The following is a 19,603-nucleotide window of genomic DNA, read 5'->3' as shown; positions in this document are numbered from 1 at the left end:
GCTTGATTTCATCTTTGCCAATTTTGATGCCTTTGATTTCCTTTTGTTGTTTGATTGCTGATGCTAGAACTTCCAACACTGTTAAACAACAGCGGTGAGAGTGGACATCCCTGTCGTGTTCCTGATCTCAGGGAAAAAGCTCTCAGTTTTTCCCCACTGAGGATGATGTTAGCTGTGGGCTTTTCATAAATGGCTTTTATGATGTTTAAGTATGTTCCTTCTATCCCGACTTTCTCGAGGGTTTTTATTAAGAAAAGTTGCTGAATTTTGTCAAATGCCTTTTCTGCATCGATTGACAGGATCATATGGTTCTTTTCTTTTATTAATGTGATGTATCACATTGATTGATTTGCTAATGTTGAACCAGCCCTGCATCCCAGGAATGAATCCCACTTGATCATGGTGAATAATTCTTTTTATATGCTGTTGAATTCGATTTGCTAGTATCTTATTGAGAATTTTTGCATCCATATTCATCAGGGATACTGGCCTGTAGTTCTCTTTTTTTAACGGGTCTCTGTCTGGTTTAGGAATCAAAGTAATACAGGCTTCATAGAATGAGTCTGGAAGTTTTCCTTCCCTTTCTATTTTTTGGAATAGCTTGAGAAGGGTAGGTATTATCTCTGCTTTAAACGTCTGGTAGAACTCCCCTGGGAAGCCATCTGGTCCTGGACTCTTATTTGTTGGGAGATTTTTGATGACTGATTCAATTTCTTCGCTGGTTATGGGTCTGTTCAAGCTTTCTATTTCCTCCTAATTGAGTTTTGGAAGCATGTGGGTGTTTAGGAATTTGTCCATTTCTTCCAGGTTGTCTAGTTTGTTGGCATATAATTTTTCATAGTATTCCCTGATAATTGCTTGTATCTCTGAGGGATTGTTTGTAATAATTCCATTTTCATTCATGATTTTATCTATTTGGGTCATCTCCCTTTTCTTTTTGAGAAGCCTGGCTAGAGGTTTATCAATTTTGTTTATTTTTTCAAAAAACCAACTCTTGGTTTTGTTGATCTGCTCTACAGTTTTTTTAGATTCTATATTGTTTATTTCTGCTCTGATCTTTATTATTTCTCTTCTTCTGCTGGGTTTGGGCTGTCTTTGCTGTTCTGCTTCTATTTCCTTTAGGTGTGCTGTTAGATTTTGTATTTGGGATTTTTCTTGTTTCTTGAGATAGGCCTGGATTGCAATGTATTTTCCTCTCAGGACTGCCTTCGCTGCATCCCAAAGCGTTTGGATTGTTGTATTTTCATTTTCATTTGTTTCCATATATTCTTTAATTTCTTCTCTAGTTGCCTGGTTGACCCACTCATTCGTTAGTAGGGTGTTCTTTAACCTCCATGTTTTTGGAGGTTTTCCAGACTTTTTCCTGTGGTTGATTTCAAGTTTCATAGCATTGTGGTCTGAAAGTGTGCATGGTATGATCTCAATTCTTTTATACTTATGAAGGGCTGTTTTGTGACCCAGTATGTGATCTATCTTGGAGAATGTTCCATGTGCACTCGAGAAGAAAATATATTCTGTTGCTTTGGGATGCAGAGTTCTAAATATATCTGTCAAGTCCATCTGATCCAATGTATCATTCAGGGCCCTTGTTTCTTTATTGACCGTGTGTCTAGATGATCTATCCATTTCTGTAAGTGGAGTGTTAAAGTCCCCTGCAATTACCACATTCTTATCAATAAGGTTGCTTATGTTTGTGAGTAATTGTTTTATATATTTGGGGGCTCCTGTATTCTTTCTGCCACTGCTTTAATGTAAGACCTTGTATTTCTTGCCTGTATTACTTGCCTCCCCACCATCCCCCACCTCCTTTGCTCCTGGAGTGATGTTTGTAAACTGCCAATCTGGTCATGTTACTCCCAAGCGTAGACAATCTTTGGTAAGAAGTCCAGACTGCTTGGGCAGGCTTAGGAAGCCCTGGGAGTTATGCCTGACTTTTCCAGGCCATCTCCACCTACTTTCCTGTGTCCCAAACTCCCCAGGGTACTGTGGGAATCTTTGTCTTAAGGTGCCTCTGTCTGCCTGGAAGGCTTCTTCATCCCAGTTTTCAGTGCTCAGATCTGCTGGTGCCTCCTCCAGGAAGCCTTTATTGCCCTTTCAGGTCTGGGAAGTGCCTTTTGCTTCCCCCTCCCCGCCTCATCGCAGCAGCTGTCACCCGAGATATTCTTTAGGATGCCTCCAGGGGAGAGGCACAGATGGTCTTGGAAAGGCTCTGAGTAGTTATTGGCCCCAAACCTGAAGTCCAGAGGAAGGAGGATTTTAGGGTGGGTTTATCCAGTGGCTCAAAATGCCATCCTTGCCATCCTTGCCATCCTCTGCTTTGCTCTCCATCATGTTGGCTTCTCCCTGAGGCCGGTTCTGCACCTGGTTGTACAGCAGTGATGGGATCGGTTGGAGCTGTTTGCTTCCTAGCTTGTGTTCTAGTGGGAGAAAGATGGTTGTTTCCAGAGGTTCACCCATAAGAGCAAAGGGTACTTTCCCAGAAGCTCCCTGCAAATCTCTTCTTGCTTCTGTTTGGTCTCGGGGGTCCGGGGTGGAGGGGGGCACTCATGCCTTCTGAAATCAAAACTAGCAACAGCAATGGAATTACTCTTAGACACTGTCAGGTGCTCTCTGGTTCAACTTCCTGTATCTTCTGCTCAGAGCAGGTACAGAGGAAAAAGCAAAACCCAGAAAAATGATCCTGAAAACATAGGGCTGGACTTGCAGGTGTTTCTGGTTGGCATTTGAGTTAAACCTGTGAAAACAGGAGCGTTTGAAGGTTGATGAAGCCAGGTCGTGTGCTCTCAGAGGACAGCATCTCTGTGTTAGAATTACTACGTTTTGCTGATGCAGTCGGTGTACAATTGTCATGATTATGCTTATAAAATTAAACCTTTTGTTATAGGTTTATTGGCCATTAGGGCTTCCTCTTCTTGTTGAATGAAGTCCTTGTTTTCGTTTTTCTATAGAACTGGGTGTGTCTTTTAGAATTTTGTAAATTTTTAAAAAATGTTTATTTTTGAGAGGGGAGGAGGGGCAGAGAGAGAGGGAGACACAGAATCTGAAGCAGGCTCTGAGCTGTCAGCACAGAGCCGGACTTGGGACTCGAACTCACAAACCATGAGATCATGGCCTGAGCCGAAGTCGGACGCTTAATTGACTGATCCACCCAGGTGCCCTAGAATTTTGTAAATTTTAAATGATTGACCTTTTAAACTATACTGGATATTTTCTGGTGATATACGTGTGGCAAATATCTTCTCCCAACCTGTGGTTTATTTCTATCATTTGGTGTGTGTGTGTGTGTGTGTGTGTGTGTGTGTGCGCGCGCGTGCGTGTGTCTATATGTGTGTGTATGTATGTGAACAGGTGTTCTCAACCTTAATGCTAAATTTTCAATCTTATGTTGCAGGTAGAGCTTTTTGTGTCTTGTTGAAGAAAACTCTCCTTGCCCAAAACTTACAGACGGTCTTTCTAATTGTCTTCTAAAAGCCTAGTGTTTTGACTTTGACAAGTTAAGTCTTTCACATCCTGGACACCGCTTTGCGCGTTTGGCGTGTGGCCAGCTCTGCTGTGACCGTCCTGGTCTGGAGGTGGAGCCACTTCGGCCTCCCCGTGTGCTGGTGGCTGGGTTCTTCCAGCCACGGGCTCTCCCGCAGGCACGGGTCCGGGACAAGGGTCCGGGGCTCGGGCCCGCGCAGGCCTGCGGCTGGGCACCCGCCTGCTCCTTTGATGGGTTTGGTTATTCCTGCCCAGACACACCCGCCCGGTGAGCACAGCTTCCTGTCGATCTTTCACACCTGGCAGGCCCAGTTGCCCCCTCAGGGGTGTGGACCTGTACATTTATTTCTTTGTTATTGAAGCTCACTCGCTCTTAACCTCTTCTGACGTTTCTTCCTCTCCACTCTCCCTCCAGTTAGATCATCTCAGCCTGAATCTCTTAACTTCTCTCTCATGATTTTATGTCCTTGCATTCTGGGTTATTTCTTCACATAGATCTTCCAATCCTCGGATTTTCTTTTCAGCTGTGACTACCTGCCTGTCTTACTCCTCCAATGACATTAAAAATTAACTTCATTGAGATAGTTTACAGACAATAAAACGTGCTGACGTCAAGTACGTAGTTCAGGAGTGTCGGGAGGCTTACCCAACCTCACAGTGACAGCCGCAGTTGAGTCTGAGGGCCTTTCCGTCACCCTCAGAGTCCCCTTTGTGCTCTGAGTCCACCCCTGCCCTTCCCACTCCTGGTCCCCCACAGCCCCTGCTTGGCCTGCTGCCCCTACAGGTGGGGCCTGTCTGTGCTAGTGCCTGGTGCTTGTGTATGGTAGCTCCTTAAGGGCTTCGCTTGCATTTCCCTGGTAACTAATGATGGTGAATGTTTTTCTCATGTGCTTCTTTGTGATTCATGTGCCTCCCTTGGTGAAGTGTCCATTGAAAACCTACATCCTCCACCCTCTTTAAAAATAATCAGGTTATTAGTTTTATGAATCCTTAGGATTTTCTATGTATGTTCTCATGTCCTCTGTGAATCGAGACAGCTTTATGCTCTGCTTTCCAGTATATGTAGCTTTTATTTCTTTTTCTGCCATTGTGTCCTGGCGATGACCTCCAGGACAGCGCCGGAGAAGAGGCTAGAATGGACGTTTTTACCCTGCTCCTGACCTTGGAAGGCAAGCATATCGCTAGCTATGGGTTCTTCATGTATGCTCTGGATCAGGTAGAGGACATTCTCAACTCCTAACTGTTGAGTGTTTTTTCCCATAAAGGGGTGTTAGATTTTGTCAAATGCTTTTCCAACATCTGTTGATATGATATGATTGTGTGACTTTTCTTCCTTTTTTTTTTTTTTTTTTCCTTTTTTAGCCTGTAGATATGATGAATTACACGACTGATTTCCAAATGTTAAACTGGCCTTTTGTTCCTGTGATAAACGCTGCCTGATTGTCACGTACTCTCCTTTCTACTTATTGCCTGGTGGATTTGCTAACCCTTTGTTGAGGATTTTTGCATCTTTGTTCACAAGAGTTTTTGGTCTGTGGTTTCCTTTCCTTTTTTTTTTTTTTTAATATATATTTTAGAGAGAGAGAGAGAGAGAGAGAGAGCGCGCATGAGTAGGGGAGGGGCAGAGAGAGATGGAAACACAGAATCCAAAGCAGGCTGCAGGCTCTGAGCTGTCAGCACAGAGCCCCACATGGGGCTCGAACCCATGGACCGTGAGATCATGAGCTGAGCCGAAGTCGGACACTCCCCCGACTGAGCCCCCCAGGCGTCCCTGTGGTTTCCTTTTCTATCGATGTTTTTGTCCAGTTTTGGTATCAGGGTGATGCTGCTCTCAAACACGGGGCTGGATGTGCTCCACTGGTTTTTAATTTCTGGAGGAGTTTGTATAGTATTGTTATTTCCTTCTTAAACGTTTGATAGAATTCACCAGTGAAGCCATCTGGGCTTCGAGATCTTTGTGGGAAAGTTTTTAAATTACATCTTCATTTGTATAATGCTGAAATCGATTCTTTCAGTATGTAGTTATTTTTGAGAAACTCTTGTTCTCACTTTTTGACTCACATCTTTCACGTTTTAAACATATACCTGGGTACTTCTAACATCTGATGTTCTTGTGGGTCTGGATCTGTTTGATTCTTCTGTAGACTCTCACCGAAGGTACCTGTTTCCCTGTCTTTTTTGTTGGAAGAGAATGTATTCGCTTGTTCTTGATCTTGGAAGCAATCAGGAAGATTGCTTTTGCCAGGGCCCAGGCTCCTGAGCTAGGGCCACACTGTCCCTTGTTGGGGCCCCGGCGTCTCTTCGGGGAGCCCCTGCCTCATTAGGGTGACCTGCTTACAGCTCTGTACAGCTCATGTGCATCTTTCAAAGGTCGTGTCTTTCTGGGTAGCTCCGAGATGCCGCAGCACCAATATTCTTAATGAGCTCTAGCTGGTCTGGGATACGGGGCCCGCTCAAGTTACCCAGGCCACGGTATGCTTCATCTTTTTTTTTTCCCTAGAACTTTTATGTTTTGTTTTTAAATTCACCTGGAACTAGTTTTTGTACGTGGCAAGTCATAGAGGTGCCACTTTGCCCCTAATTACGCCAACTCCCAAACTGACAGCTCACGGCTATTAGGCATTTCTGATTCGTGGTAGCAGCTGAGACCCTTGGGTCGTCACAAGCGTGCTGAGAGTTGTGCATTATCGTTGCTCACGTTGTGCACAGAAGGGGCTGATGCTGGCAGGCCCGGGGGCTGTGCCGGGGAGCCGCGTTCACCCCCCACCGATCTTCACCGGGTGCCGACATCAATCACAACATCAGTCTGTTTGTGAAATTGATTGTTTTGTCATCTTTTTTGTTCCTCTGCTGTCCCGACCTCCATTTCTGTGGCTCGCTGGCATGTTTTGATGTCAGCAGCCTTCCATGCTGGTGATAGGAGGGCCTTTAGTTTCCTGTCTATCTAGGGGGCCCCTGCCCCACCGTGCTCAGGAGCTGGCAGCTGAGGTGAGCATTGGCCGGGCCCTAACACCTGAGGGGCCTGGAACGGGAACATACTGGAGATCCCATGCTGTTACCACTGTATGCAAAATTATAGATTGGGCTCAAAGCCGTTAACTGTGAAAGTCACTGCCCTCCTCTCCTGGTGGTGAATCTTCATGAAGGCCTTCAAGGTGGGCGGGGCCTCCTTGGAGTTTGGAGCTGCAATGTGGTGGGGGGGGGGGGGGCAACTGCCTTCCCTTTCCATAGCAGGGTCCATCCTGTGGGGCACCCCCGCCTGCTTATTGAAGCCTGGTCTTCCGTGGAAAGGAAGCCCCTCAGCCAGTCCTTGGGCCTGTGTGTGCCCACGAGGGAGCATTGGTGGGGGGAGAGGCCCACGAGGGTCTTGGAAGCAGGTTCCGTATACCCTGGCCTGGACCTCCAGACAGTGGTTCTGCAAGACGTCACCATTGGAGGAAATGGTGAAGGACGCAGGAGATTTTTCTGTATTTGCTTTCCTTACAACTGCTTGCAAGTATTTAAAAATAAGAAGCTAACAACACAAATGTCTGGTGCCAGGCCCATCTCCAGACTCTGTGTGTTGGCTTTGCGTTGCTATTTTGTTGGAAGCCCCATGGATAATTCTGGGTGTGGCTGGTCAGATGCAGTGGATTTGGGGAGAGCTGGGGCCACACAGAGCCTCACACGCTGGCAGGTGCGCCTGGGGCCATCTGTAGTCGGTGTGCCGCTGCAGCCTGGGCCTTCCTTGGAGGTCCCTCCTGCCCTGCTCTGCTCTCTCCTCATTTTCTTCCTTCTTTCCCATCTCTTCCCCCGCGTTTCTCCCAAAGGACTTCTTTTGGCAGGACTTCGGTCCTTCTGGGCTCACGTTATAAGCTGGGGGAGGCCGTGGGGCTGAGCTGCTCTCAGCCTCGCGGGGGGATCAGTTGCCTCTTGGTTCTTGTGCTGCAGATGCTGATGGCGTTCACCTTGTTTTCCAGTTGTTCTCCTGGCCTGCCAGCTCCCCGATGGAGGGCGGAGGCCCCGCCGAGAGCCCTGCCGTGCGGACCACCTCCGAGCCCCGCAGGTCCTCGTCCTCGGCGCACAGACACCTGAGCAGAAGGAATGGGCTGGCGAAGCTGTGCCAGAGCAGGATGGCCCTCTCCGGTACCCGCCCCTTCTGGGCATCGTGGGTGGCGGTGTCGAAAACGCAGGCGAGGGGGCGCTCTGGGCTCTGGCCACTCTCTCTCTTCTTGCTGAGAGGACGCGCTCTGTGTGCGGGCGGCAGTGCTGGCTGAAGCCTCTCCTGCACCGCCGTGATTCTCAGGCATGAGCCTGTCCTGCGGAGTGTGTGTGAGCGCGACCCTGGGCTGGGCTGCCTTGCAAGTAAGATACAGTTTTGCGGCTTTAGTTCGGTAAATATTTACCAGCTGCTGGGCTGCAGGCTCATGCTTTCTTCCCAGGTACAGATGAGTAACATGGGCTTGAGGGCAGCTAGCTTTCCAGTGCAGAAGATGGTGCCCGGTGTGGTGGGGGGAGGGGGCAGGAAGTCGAGGCACCTGCTACCCATTCGCTCATGTTTCCCCAAGTTAACTGGTGCCTCCAGAGCCCAGACACCCCCGAGGGGCTCGTTGTCGGAGGGGGTGCTTTGGGAGACAGAGGTGCATGCCTGCAGCCCGGGGCTAGGACACGGGGAGTCTGTTAGGTTGATAGAAGGGCTGGTGCTGGAGGAAAGGTGGAGGTGAGGAACAGTCCCACGGAGGAGGAGGGTTGGAGCCCAAGAAGAGGGCTCACAGGCTGGCCCAGAGGCACAGGGTGGGGCTGTTCAGAGGGGAGCAGAGGCTAGGTCCTCCAGGTGAGGGCTGGAGGTCCTGTGGGGTGGGCTGGGCAGGTCTGTGAGGCAGGCAGGTAGCCGCCCTCGCCCTCGGCCTTGGGAGGGAGCATGGGTGGGTGTCTGCTTGGGGAGCAGGGGGCGGAGCTGGGGCCACAGCGCCTGTCTGGTGCTGTAAGGAGATCAGGCCGGGCCTGGGGCCGCCTGGAAGAGGAGGGCCGAGGCTCTGGGCCGTGCAGTTTCCAGGCTCCTAGAATGGTCTGGGGCGGGCCCGTGAGCTAAGGAGGGGAAAGGGGGAAGACTTGTCTTTGCCTGGTTTTTGAGCTGTTTGAAGGATGAAGCTGACATTTACTGAGATGGGAAAGGAGAGGCAGGGCAGGGGTGTAAGCAGGGGCCTCGCAGCACATTCCTAGGTGAAGTGTATTTAAAGCCACCAAGGAGTGGCTGGGACGGAGCGGAGGCTGTGAGCTTGATCCCCAGGGTTCCAGGGTGATGAGAGCTCAGGCAGGTGGAGGGGGGAGGGAGCTCTGCCAAGGGCAGAGGTTTAAGAGCTGGGGAGCTGCCCCCTGGCCCAGGGCTGCTGATGGTGGGGGTGGGTGAGCCCTGAGAACTGGCCATGGGGTTGAGCATCTTGGGAGCCACTGGACCTGTTACCGGGAGGGGGTTTTCTGGAGGGGTCGTGAGTGAACCTGACCAATGAATGAGGGAGGGAGGAAGGGGCCGGGACAGCCAGGCAGCTCTTGGATTTGGGAGACTTTCCGGGATCGAGGGCCGTTAGGACAGACCCAGGAGGGCACCCCTTGGGGGGCTGGGTGGAAAGGGACCTCAGAGTGTGTTTACACAGAATCGCTGAGGCTGGGCCTGCTCCCCATAGGTGCGACTCCGCATGGCTAGACACACCCGGATGTGGTTCTGTTGGGCTCTGGGGACGTTTGAGACGCACCCTGGGGTGCAAACCAGCCCTTGGAGCCTTTGGCAGGAACTGAGAGCAGGGGCTGTGTGTGGCGGTGTGTTTGAGGAGTGCGCTCCTGGCAGGTCTAAGGCTTCCTTTCCTTCTCTTTCCAGAAGGCAGATGGAGCTCCTACTGTCTGTCCTCGCTGGCTGCCCAGAATATGTGCGCGAGCAAGCCGCACTGCCTGGCCGCACCGGAGCGGTCGGACGCGGCCGGGTCCCTGGGGGGCGCGTCCTGCTGTTCCCTGCTGCGGGGCTTGTCTTCGGGGCGGTCCACGCCCCTCCTCCCGGCCCCCGTGTCCAACCCGAACAAGGCTGTTTTCACCGTGGACGCCAAGACCACAGAGGTATTTGCTTCGGTTTGGGACCCTGCCGTGAGCGTGTAGCCCGTGTCTTCAACCCGTGGCCTCAAACAGAGGCGTTTGCGTTAAGTGCGATCAGAAGAGCATTGGGTTTCACCTGTGTAGTTGCAGAAGCGACATAAACAAGACTCAACCACACCAAACAGTCCTCTCACCAAGGTGGAGACCCCAGGGAGGGGGCGAGGCGCGCGCTCGTGCTGTCTAAGGCACTGGCCGCCCGAGAGTGAGAACGCATTCCCAGCGTGAGAGCAGAGCGCTCAGGGGCACAGAGAACTGAAATTGTTTGGTGGGCAGGAGTATGGCCTAAGTCCCCACACGTCCACGTAGCCTTGATGACGTGAGGCGCCCGGTCGTGGCGCTGCCATTTCTTGTGTCCCCCTCTGTGGCCAAGGCCCCCGAGGACCCAAGGTGTCACTGCTGTGAACCGCCAGGGCAGGACACTGGGAGGAGGACGCTGGACCGTGCCGCCTCGTCTGCTGTTCCCGGGGCTTAGAGGCGCCGCCGGTGATGCTCGTGCCCTCTCCTCTCTGTGACCCCCAGATCCTGGTCGCCAACGACAAGGCTTGCCAGCTCCTGGGGTACGGCAGCCATGACCTGATCGGCCAGAAGCTCACGCAGTTCTTCCTGAAGCCAGATTCCGACGTGGTGAAGGCCCTCAGCGAAGAGCACGTGGAGGCTGACGGCCGCGCCGCCGTTGTGTTTGGCACGGTGGTGAGTGCCCGGCACGTGCCGCCGGGGCCGTACAAACACGGCCGGTCACCGGCCACCGCGGCCGCTGTCCCCCGCTCCGTGCTGGCGCCGGGGGACAGCTGGGCTGGCGTGAGGGCGGTACCACCTCATGGGGGAGGAGGCCAGTCAGGGGTTTGCGGGCCTGCAGGATGCGGCGCGGATGCTCTCGTCTCAGGGTCCCCACCCCTACATCTCCAGCTCTGTGTGTCGGTGGTCGCTGGCGGGGCTGGCAAGCTTTCCCGGGGGCTTCGGTCCTCCCCGTGTGGCGCATCAGCTGGCAGTTGACGGGTTGAACTGCGTGTTAGATGCTGAGCCCTTGGCCCCGGGCACCGAGGGGAGTGAGATGTGGTCCGCTACTTCTGAAAGGCCGCCTGGCTGTCTTGAAGAACAAGTTGGCGTGTTCACCACACGTTGGTGTCTGTTTCCTCGAGAAGTTACGGATGCTGTTTCCCCTGCGGTGTTGAACGAAGCTGCCAAAAACCCTTCTCTTCCCATAGAACGTTGGTTCAGAGACTGTTAGGTTAAGTGTCCGAAACCTTGTTTATACTTTGGTTCGTTTCCGAGATGTGGGGCAGGTGAGCAGAGGCCGCAGACGTCCACGGGCCTGGGGTCCAGGGAGGGCCAGGTGCAGGCCCGTCTGTCCCCACAGGTGGACATCGTGAGCCGCAGTGGGGAGAAGGTTCCAGTTTCTGTGTGGATGAAGAAGGTGAAGCGGGAACGCAGCCTCTGCTGTGTGGTCATGCTGGAGCCCGTGGAGCGCGTCTCGGCCTGGGTCGCTTTCCAGAGCGATGTGAGTGTGCCCGCGGCGTCTCAGCTGCACAGAACTTGGCCCTGTGGCGCTGCTCCCGGAGCTCGGGCTCACCTTGTGGCCTGCTGTGTGCCTTTGGGGCTTGTGGGAGGCCCCGCTGCACCCCCCACCGTGTGCACTTGGGCGAGGAATCCAATCTCCCTGGGCCTCAGTTTCCTCATGTGTACTACTGGGATATAATCAGAACCACTCACAGGACCGTTTCCGCACCGTGTGTGGTGCCCAGCCCTGGGCTGTGAGCTGTGGGTGTGGTTTGTGCCGGCTTCTGCGGAACATCTCGAGAAGTCGGGAATTTGGGCCTCAGGAGCGTTGGTGCGCGCCTCGCACACTTCTGCCGCGTGGTGCGAACTTTCCGGCTCGAGACTTGGCGTTTGGTGGAGCTTGAAGCTGAGGTGCCAGGAGTTTTATCCTAGGGCTTAAAAGTGCTGGTGTTTCCTCCTAGGGAACCATAACGTCGTGCGACAGCCTCTTCCCTCTGCTGTACGGGTACGCGTCCGGGGAGGAGGTGCTCGGGGAGCACGTGGCAGACCTCATCCCTTCTGTGCAGCTGCCTCCGCCCGGCGGGCTCGTCCCACAGGTAGGGCCCCGGGGAGTCTGTCTGTCCAGCGACTGGTGACCGTTCATCTCCCAGACTGGAATCCGTGACCTGGCCACACAGGCTGGGACCTGTGCTCAGTGGCACCCGTTCCCCTGTTGCTCTCTGGGCTCAGAAGCCTTGACCCGGTCGGGGCCCGTGTGGCTCTCCAACCGGCTGCCCTGTCCCCTCGGTCCTCTCCCTGGAGCCTGGGGTCGGGAACGCCTGCTGCCTCTCTTTACTGACAGGTCTGGGGTCTTGAGGGACAGGGAGAACGGGCTGATGGCAGGTGTCCCCTCAGGGCAGGATGGCAGTCAGATGGGGGAGGGCCGGCAGCTTTGGGGTCAGTGGCAGTCTGGGACCGGGGGAGAGGTTCTGATGCCGACCGAACCCTCCCAGTTCCCAGGAGCCCCGTTTCCTACTAGTGTGCAGCCTCCACACCAGTGACCCACACTGCAGTGAGTTCACCTCATGTCACACCCCAGTGACCTGCAGGATCAGACTGGACGGTCGATTTTTGCCTAAAGTCACCTCTGCCGCTGTAAGAAATCAGAGATGGTTTCAGGCCACCCATAGGCACTCGCAGCTGGTTTCAGGCCACCCAAAGGCGCTCGTTGGTTCTCTGGCCGGCCTCAGGCCAAGAGCCGAACCCCCTGAGCAGTCGTCGGCTATTTTTCAGCTTTCCAGCTCAATGGGAACCCCCTGCCCCCATCCCTAGTCCTTATTGTCTCTGTGTCCTCTCCCCTGCCCCAAGGCCGGGGGGTGGGGGGCGCCTGTTGGCCCAGCCCCACTGGGAGCTCGCGTGGCCGCACCTGCTCAGTCTGAACGCAGGCACGCATCCAAGAGAAGTATGTTCTAGAAGGCACGTTTGTAATAGCCTCGAACTAGAGTCCCCGACTCCCCGGTAGCGAGTGGAGACAGGTGCTGCACCCCTCATTCCTTGTGGGGCCCCCTGGGACCTAGCGCCTGGCCTACGGCCTTGGCACAGGGAGCCTGGCGTGTGGAGTCCCGACCCTGTTGAGGGTGCAGTGCTGCTGAGTGAAGCTCCCCTCCTGCGTTCAGGGCGGTGCCCACGACGTGGGCCCCTTCACATCTTCTGTCTCCCAGGTGGCCCCTCGAAGGGGTGGGTGGGATAGGGCGAGGGGTGGGCGCAGAAGCCTGGGCCTCATCTTGAAACCTGAAAGGGTGCACAGTCTCAAAGCCCCTGGTGAGGATATTGCCTTGGTCGAGGTTTACTTGAAACTGGATACATTCCAAGTCTTCAAGAAGGGAAACGTAAAGCAAGGATGTGCTCTCGTGGGTGATGGAGGTGCCGACGAGGCAGATGGGGCGTGGCCACCCAGTAGTCAGCAACAGCAGGGAGCCACTGCCCCTCAGGCCGAAGGATGGGGGACGGAGTGAGGGGTGGGGCCGTCCGCAGAGGGGGCACCCCGGGGATACTGGCGGTCCGAGGTGGAGAGCGGGGAGGAACGCTGGCCCTCCCTCCCAGACGCCAGCCCTCGCGCGTGTCTTGGTTGCCCTGGTGTCTGCTGCCCTCGGGCCTTTCTGGAGTGGTGAGCGGCTGCCGTGCTGGGGTGCCCTCGCCCCCGGTCACAGCTCCTGGCCAGCTTCCGCTTTCCCTGGGGCAAAGGCGGGGTGCGGGGAGCTCAGGGAAGGAGGGCCGGTGTGGGGAGTGTGACGTTTGGGGGTGCTCTCCAGCACACGTGGGTGGGTTCACTTCTCAAGCTACAAAGACTCAAAGCTGGGGCTGGGTGCGATGCTGCTGTCAGCTCAGTGGTGCGTGTTCCTTCCAGAATCTCAAGATTCAGAGGTCTGTCGGGAGGGCCAAAGATGGCACCACCTTCCCTCTGAGCTTAAAACTGAAATCCGAGCCCGGAAGCGAGATGGTGGAAGACGGCAGGGCAGTGCCTGAGCGGGGTTACTCGGCGTCAGTCTGGGTGTTCTCCACCATCAGCGGCCTCATCACCCTCCTGCCCGACGGGACCATCTATGGCATCAACCACAGCTTTGCCCTGATGCTGTTCGGTTACGGGAAGACGGAGCTCCTGGGCAAGGTGGGCCTTGCGTGGGTGGCCAGCCTGCGTGCCCCTGCAGGGGGCTGGTCCATTTCCACAGTGAGGACCTGTGCTTGCCACAGGCCTCGTACCTCCCTGTCTGCTGGGCCGGCCCCCTGGCTGCCCCTGGGGGGTGCCGGGCAGCGTGCTCCCTGTCTGCACTCATTTCTCTGGACCCCACGCCGAGCCCTCCATGACCCCCTGGGCTGTCTCGAGGTGCTGCCCTGGGAGAGGGAGGGGCTGTCACCCTGAGACCTGTCCCAAGCAGAGCGTGTGTCCCACCTGTGGGGATTTTCTCTGCGCGTGGAGCTCGGGGCTTGTCTCACCTCCTGTGCCCTGGGGGCCATCTTGGGGGGGGGTCTGTTGTGCGGTCAGAGTCAGAGGAAAGTGTTTATGAACTTCTTCCTTGGATGGAGCTTTCTCTGAATTTCTTGAACACGGGGAGGCGGAAATCTCCACACACCAAGAGCCAGGCCCAGCTGGGATGCCAACTGCCAGTTTCTGTCTAAGACCGTGCTGAGAGTCTGTATCTGTTGCTGCAAACCATTGTGAGCTTGGTGCCTAAAACATGACAATCTCATATTTGGGTCACAGATGGGCCCTTTGGGCTGGGCTCGGCGAGATGGCCTATTCTCTTTGACGTAGTGTCAGCCGGGGCTGGCGTCGTCCCCAGGCGCGCCTACCCGTGGGTCTGACTGCCTGGGTCCGTGGCTGGGGCTGGTGTCGAGAGCCCCTGTGTGTCATGTGGTGGCCGGGCTCCAAGGGCAGGTGAGCATCTCAGGCAGCCACAGCATGCTCCTCACATGGTCCCAGGGTCCTTCTGTGTCCTGGAAAGGAGACATGGGCCCTCTGCTCAGTGGGAGGAGGGTCACGGGGGAGGGAGAGGCTGCCGGCTGGCGCATCGCTTTTGACGTCGAGTGGCCACTGTGCCGGTGCGCCCGGCCGGCTCGGCCCTTGGGTGCCTGCAGCCCTTCACGGAGCACCTTGTTCACCATGCGCTGCCACAGAGGAAGGGAACGTTGTTCTCTCCTGTCATTCTCAGACCCAGTGACAAGGTCCAAACACAGGTCCCTCTTTGTTTGCTAATTAGAAATATTAAGGAGCAAGTGAGCTGAAACTTAAATGAAGGTAAACTTAGTTTGAAGTTAATGAAAACACAGTCAGTGTGAGTTCTGGACCAGGGGATCCCGCAGGAACATCGAGGGCGTCCCGTCTTTGTAGGGTCTGCGTGTGGGGTGGATGGACCTGCCCCTGGATTAGACCGTGTTCCGGATTCACACGGCTGTGAGTAGGGGGCACACACGGGTTCAGAGAGGGCACGTGTCCTTGCAGCTCCGGGGCCTGGGACCCTCATGCCGAGGCGCTGGCCAGCACAGCAGAGGCGCCCCAGGTCCTTTGTCTTATCCTGGGCACCCATCGCTCCCTGAGAGCCACGTTTGCACACGTGAGATTTGCACACGTGGCTTTCATGCCTAAGGAAAACATGGGGCGAACATCTGCCCGGGAGACATGGAGGTGTTGGTATTGGTAGCTTCAGTTGTTGGTTTTGTTTTTCCGTAAGAAAAGGGAGGAAAAGTCACGAATTCCATGCTGAGTGTCAGAGGGGCTTTGTGGGTCTGTTGAAAGGAATACGACCTGGGGTCTTTGCTCACCTTGCCCGGAGATGTGCTCGCGTCGCGTTCATTTTGTCTGCAGACCGCATGGTGCGCCGGCCCCGTGGGTCAGGGTGGGTCCTCACCAGATCTGAAATGTCATGGTTTCTTTTCTAGAATATCACTTTTCTGATTCCCGGTTTCTACGACTACATGGAGCTCGCATATGACAGTTCCTTACCACGGCCAAACCTGACCAACTGCTTGGACGTTGGCAACCAGAGTGAGCCTGGGGAGAGTGCTGTGGACCCCCACCAGAGCTGGGACCCGGCCGGCGAGGCCAAGGGTCGGCCCAGCCTCTTCCTCCCAGGTGCGTCCGTGGCTGCCCAGCCACACACAGCTCTACGCCTCGGAGGGAGGGGGCACGGGCGTGCTGGGCGGGATGGAGAGTGTAAGCGAGTGGCCGCCGGGCATTCGTGGAGACCCTGTCTGTCGTGGGCCTTCTGTGTTCCCAGGGGATGGGACGTGTCGTGAGTCTGACAGCCGTGAGCGTAGAGAGGGTCCCGGGGGTAGCTTGTTGGTGGTGTTTTGCGAGTAGATCTGTGGAGCCTCACGTAGCCTACGACAGTGTTAACGTAGCCTATCGCGGTAACCCCTAAGTTAAGTAGTTGTAGGCGTATTTGCTCGTTGTGTTTCTCCTCTGTACTTTTAGTTTAGCGTTTAGTGTTATTTCAGTAAATATCCCAAGTCCCCAAGACGTGAACATCTTAGGTGCCGTGGTGTGTGAGGACAGGCTGGGAGCACGGCTCCCGCCCTGGCAGGGCTCCTCTCTGGCTTCGGGGCACCAGGAGCAGGGACCACAGAGCACGAGACCGCCCGGCAGCCTCCTCAGTGCTCACCTTTCCGTTGACAAGGAGCGAGGAGCAGCTACGCCCCGTTCTGCTCCCAGCCCACAGGGCCCCACTCTGCAAGTACCCGCTCCCTCACTGCCCGCTGACAGGGTGCGGTCCTCGCGTTCCCTGGTCTCTGCCGTCCCGTGGGAGGGGACCCCGGAAATGAAACGAGAGGGCTGCTGGGGAGCAGCGGGCGTCAGGCGGCCGCATGTGTCCAGGGCTCCGTGGCCCTCTTGGAGGGTGGCATGGTAGTGATGCTGTGCGCACGGGGCAGGCTCAGGGTACCTTGGAACACGTTGTCCCCGTGCTGCCGCCTGTGGCCCGACTTGCTGTCTGAGCGCTCACATACGGGGGTTTAACACAGTCACCAAGGGAGTGGAGGGGCCACGTGGGAGCCGCTGTGTCGTGGGGCAGCGCTCTGTGTTCTGGGCGCTGAACCCCAGCGGGGGTTTCTGCAGCGCGTGGCTCGGACCCGAGGCTGGGAGTGGGGTGCGTGCCCTGAGGGTTGCTTTCCAGGCACTGGAGGTGACCTCGTGGCATTTTGTGTCACGAGGTGCTTTGTCGGGCTGTTGGCTCTGCTGGGGTCTCCACTGTTCCCACGCCGGCTTCCTCCGTCGCATCTGCGTTCTGGTCTACACAGACGGCCCTTTTTCAGTTTCTTTTCTCCGTCGCTAGTTCCGAGTCTTCCCTTTCCCACCATTCCACCGTCTCTCCCGTGTGTGTGTCTAACGCACGTTCTCTGTGGAAGGTCAGGGGGCGGGGGTCGCTTCTGCCCCTCTCCCTGTGCCTCCTCAGGGTGAGCTCTCGGAAGTGGCATTTCTGGGCACGTGGGCATGCTTGCTTTTGCCGGCTGTCGTCCGAATGTCCACTGGAAAGATGGCGCCGGCCCGTCCACTTCCACCGCCGGGGGCCGGGCTTCTTCCCCACAGCCCCGATCCAGACGGCCATTTACAGGGACAGCCCGCCTGCTCCCACCCCCCCTGCTGTGTGCTCGGCCCTATGCGGGTGGACAGGCACCGGGCCGGGGAGCTGGTGGGGAGGCTGTGACACACAAGTATAGGCTTGACGCGTAGGGGACCAGCCCTCAGGAGGAAGAGCGAGGCAGGGGGAGGACGTACGGTCTCAGGGTCCGTGGGCCTGGGAGGGACCCTTGGGATGGTGGCTTTTGGTGACGCACCGAAGGAGGCAGGAGTGGTGTTCCAGGGACGGGGGCCAGAGGCCCTGGGCGGAGCGTCAGGAGGCGGGCCGCAGGGCCGTGGGGGTCACAGTACGGATTTGGGCTTTTACCTGGAGTCAGAGCAGAGCCCTCGGGGGGGCTCTCGGCAGATGGAGGGACGCGCTGCAGCCCCGGGGGTGGTGGTGGGATCCTGCCGGCTGAGGGCAGGGCCTGGGACACCGCAGCAGGGAGAGTGGGGGCCGCTGGCCCCGACTGGGCACCTGCCGAGTGGCGAGGGGGTGGCCCGGGACACGCTGCGCGTGTAGGCTCGCCATGGCTTCCGAGATCAGGTCGGGGCCCCCCCTGCTCACGAGTCCCGTGGGGGGGGAGACTCGGTCAGCAGGTGGGAAACGGTCTGTTCTGTTGCTGCCAGATTCCAGGGTTAACGGCTCGCTTGTCGGAGACCACGAGCTGCCACGAGGCGAGACCCTAGAGGTGGCAGGAAGCCGAGAAGCCTTCGCAGGGACCGGGGGCCAGGCAGACCCCGGAGGAGGCCGCCTCCCTCCTGCCCTCCCGCCTCCGCCTGTTCCGCGGTGAGTCCCCTGGAGGTGGGGTGGGGCGGCGGTAGGCGGGCGCGCTCGAGGAGCGTGCTGCGGGGAGACAGGTGCCCGCAGCAGCGGTGGCGCTAGCTCCTGGCCACCGAGTGCTTGCTCGAGCACCGGAGTCGGCCGTTGGGCGTGGCCCCCGGCGTGGTCCCCGGTGGTGGCCTTGAGACCCGCCCCTGCCCCGTTGTGTGGGTGGGGTTCCAGGGAGTTAACATAGCAGGATTTCCTCATTTAAAAAACCATTTGCGTCTGCTCTCTTTTACATAACGGAATACTGTGTGTAGAGTGGTCGAGTCCACGTTAGAACACGTGGAAAATGTAGAAAGGCAGAGAGAGAAACTCACCGGTCGTCCCTGCTTGGTTATCGTGGTCCCACGGTACACAGCGTTTTGGAGCTTCTCAACTAGCTTTCTCCCCGCGGGAGCCGCCGTCAGCCGTTGGGGCTGCCCCGCCACGTCCCCGTCCTCGGAGCGGGGCGCCTTCCTAGCGTGCCCTCCGCGTCTGCGGCTGCTCGTGGGCAGCCGCTCTTGCCCCTGTGGCACAGACCGGGTCACCCCGTGCGTGTTGTCCTGGACGTGTGTGTGTGTGAGACGTGTGCGTCCGAGCCCTTTCCACGCGTCACCTCCCGTGGAGCTCTGCGGTTTCGCTGCTTTCCTGCCGTTGGCTTGGATTCCCTGGCTTTCCGCTACTTCACTCTGGGGTCCGCTTTCGATGGTCTCTGTGCCACGTGCCCGTCTGTGGACGGGGGGACCCTCCCCCGGCGGGGCCGCCTGAGGCGCGACCCCCTGGCCCCAGGGGTGGTCGCTGCTACAAGCCGCTGGGCTCCTGGCCTGCGAGTCCCGGGGTGGGGGACCCTGGCGGTGGCTCTCATCTGCTCTGCCCCAAGCTCCCGTCTGGGCCCCCGCACGCTCCATTTTCTGGGACGAGGTTGTGCGACAAGCAAGTCCCGCCAGATGAGCCACTTCCCACGCTTCTCTTGAGTTGGATGTGCTGAGCCCAAGTTGTAGTGCTAGACCGATGTCCCTCCTAGAGGCCCTGTAGGTGTGCTTGTCCTTGTCACTGCCCCTGGCTTGCTTGCTTGCTTGCTTCCTTCCATCCCTCCCTCCTTCCCTCCCTCCCTCCTTCCCTCCCTCCCTCCTTCCTCCCTCCCTCCTTCCCTCCCTCCCTCCCTCCTTCCTCCCTCCCTCTTTTCCTCCCTCCTTCCCTCCCTCTCTCCCTCCTTCCCTCCTTCCCTCCCTCCTTCCCTCCTTCCTCATTCCTTCCCTTCTTCCCTCCCTCCTTCCTTCCTTCCCTCCTGCCTTCCCTCCCTCCTTCCCTCCTTCCTCCCTCCTTCCCTCCTTCCTCCCTCCCTCCCTCCTGCCTTCCCTCCCTCCTTCCCTCCTTCCTCCCTCCTTCCCTCCTTCCTCCCTCCCTCCCTCCTGCCTTCCCTCCCTCCCTCCTGCCTTCCCTCCCTCCCTCCTTCCTTCCCTCCCTCATTCCTTCCTCCCTCCCTCCTTCCTTCCCTCCCTCATTCCTTCCTCCCTCCCTCCTTCCCTCCTTCCTCCCTCCCTCCTTCCCTCCTTCCTCCCTCCCTCCTTCCCTCCTTCCTCCCTCCTTCCTTCCCTCCTTCC

The 19,603-nt window shown here is 56.6% G+C and overlaps 1 protein-coding gene across 5 annotated transcripts in view; it reads left to right on the top strand.

Annotated features, from left to right (window-relative positions):
• Positions 1 to 19,603, top strand: part of PASK (PAS domain containing serine/threonine kinase) — a 41,860-nt gene that overhangs the window by 3,534 nt on the left and 18,723 nt on the right. For 4 of the 5 annotated variants that reach the window (XR_006713278.1, XM_045481995.1, XM_045481996.1 and 1 more), the window contains exons 3-10: positions 7,440 to 7,605; positions 9,335 to 9,567; positions 10,123 to 10,293; positions 10,961 to 11,101; positions 11,562 to 11,696; positions 13,487 to 13,747; positions 15,517 to 15,709; positions 17,822 to 17,981. Coding sequence is in view for 4 of the 5 variants with exons in the window: in XM_045481995.1 (XP_045337951.1) it covers positions 7,467 to 7,605; positions 9,335 to 9,567; positions 10,123 to 10,293; positions 10,961 to 11,101; positions 11,562 to 11,696; positions 13,487 to 13,747; positions 15,517 to 15,709; positions 17,822 to 17,981 (1,433 nt within the window). In the remaining variant the exon portion in view is untranslated. Of the gene's footprint in view, positions 1 to 7,439; positions 7,825 to 9,334; positions 9,568 to 10,122; positions 10,294 to 10,960; positions 11,102 to 11,561; positions 11,697 to 13,486; positions 13,748 to 15,516; positions 15,710 to 17,821; positions 17,982 to 19,603 lie in introns of those variants that run through there. The other variant, XM_045481997.1, reaches the window with a different exon arrangement.

Source organism: Leopardus geoffroyi, chromosome C1 (genome assembly GCF_018350155.1).
Source record: "Leopardus geoffroyi isolate Oge1 chromosome C1, O.geoffroyi_Oge1_pat1.0, whole genome shotgun sequence".
NCBI lineage: Eukaryota > Metazoa > Chordata > Mammalia > Carnivora > Felidae > Leopardus > Leopardus geoffroyi.
This window is presented reverse-complemented; position numbering and strand designations above follow the sequence as displayed.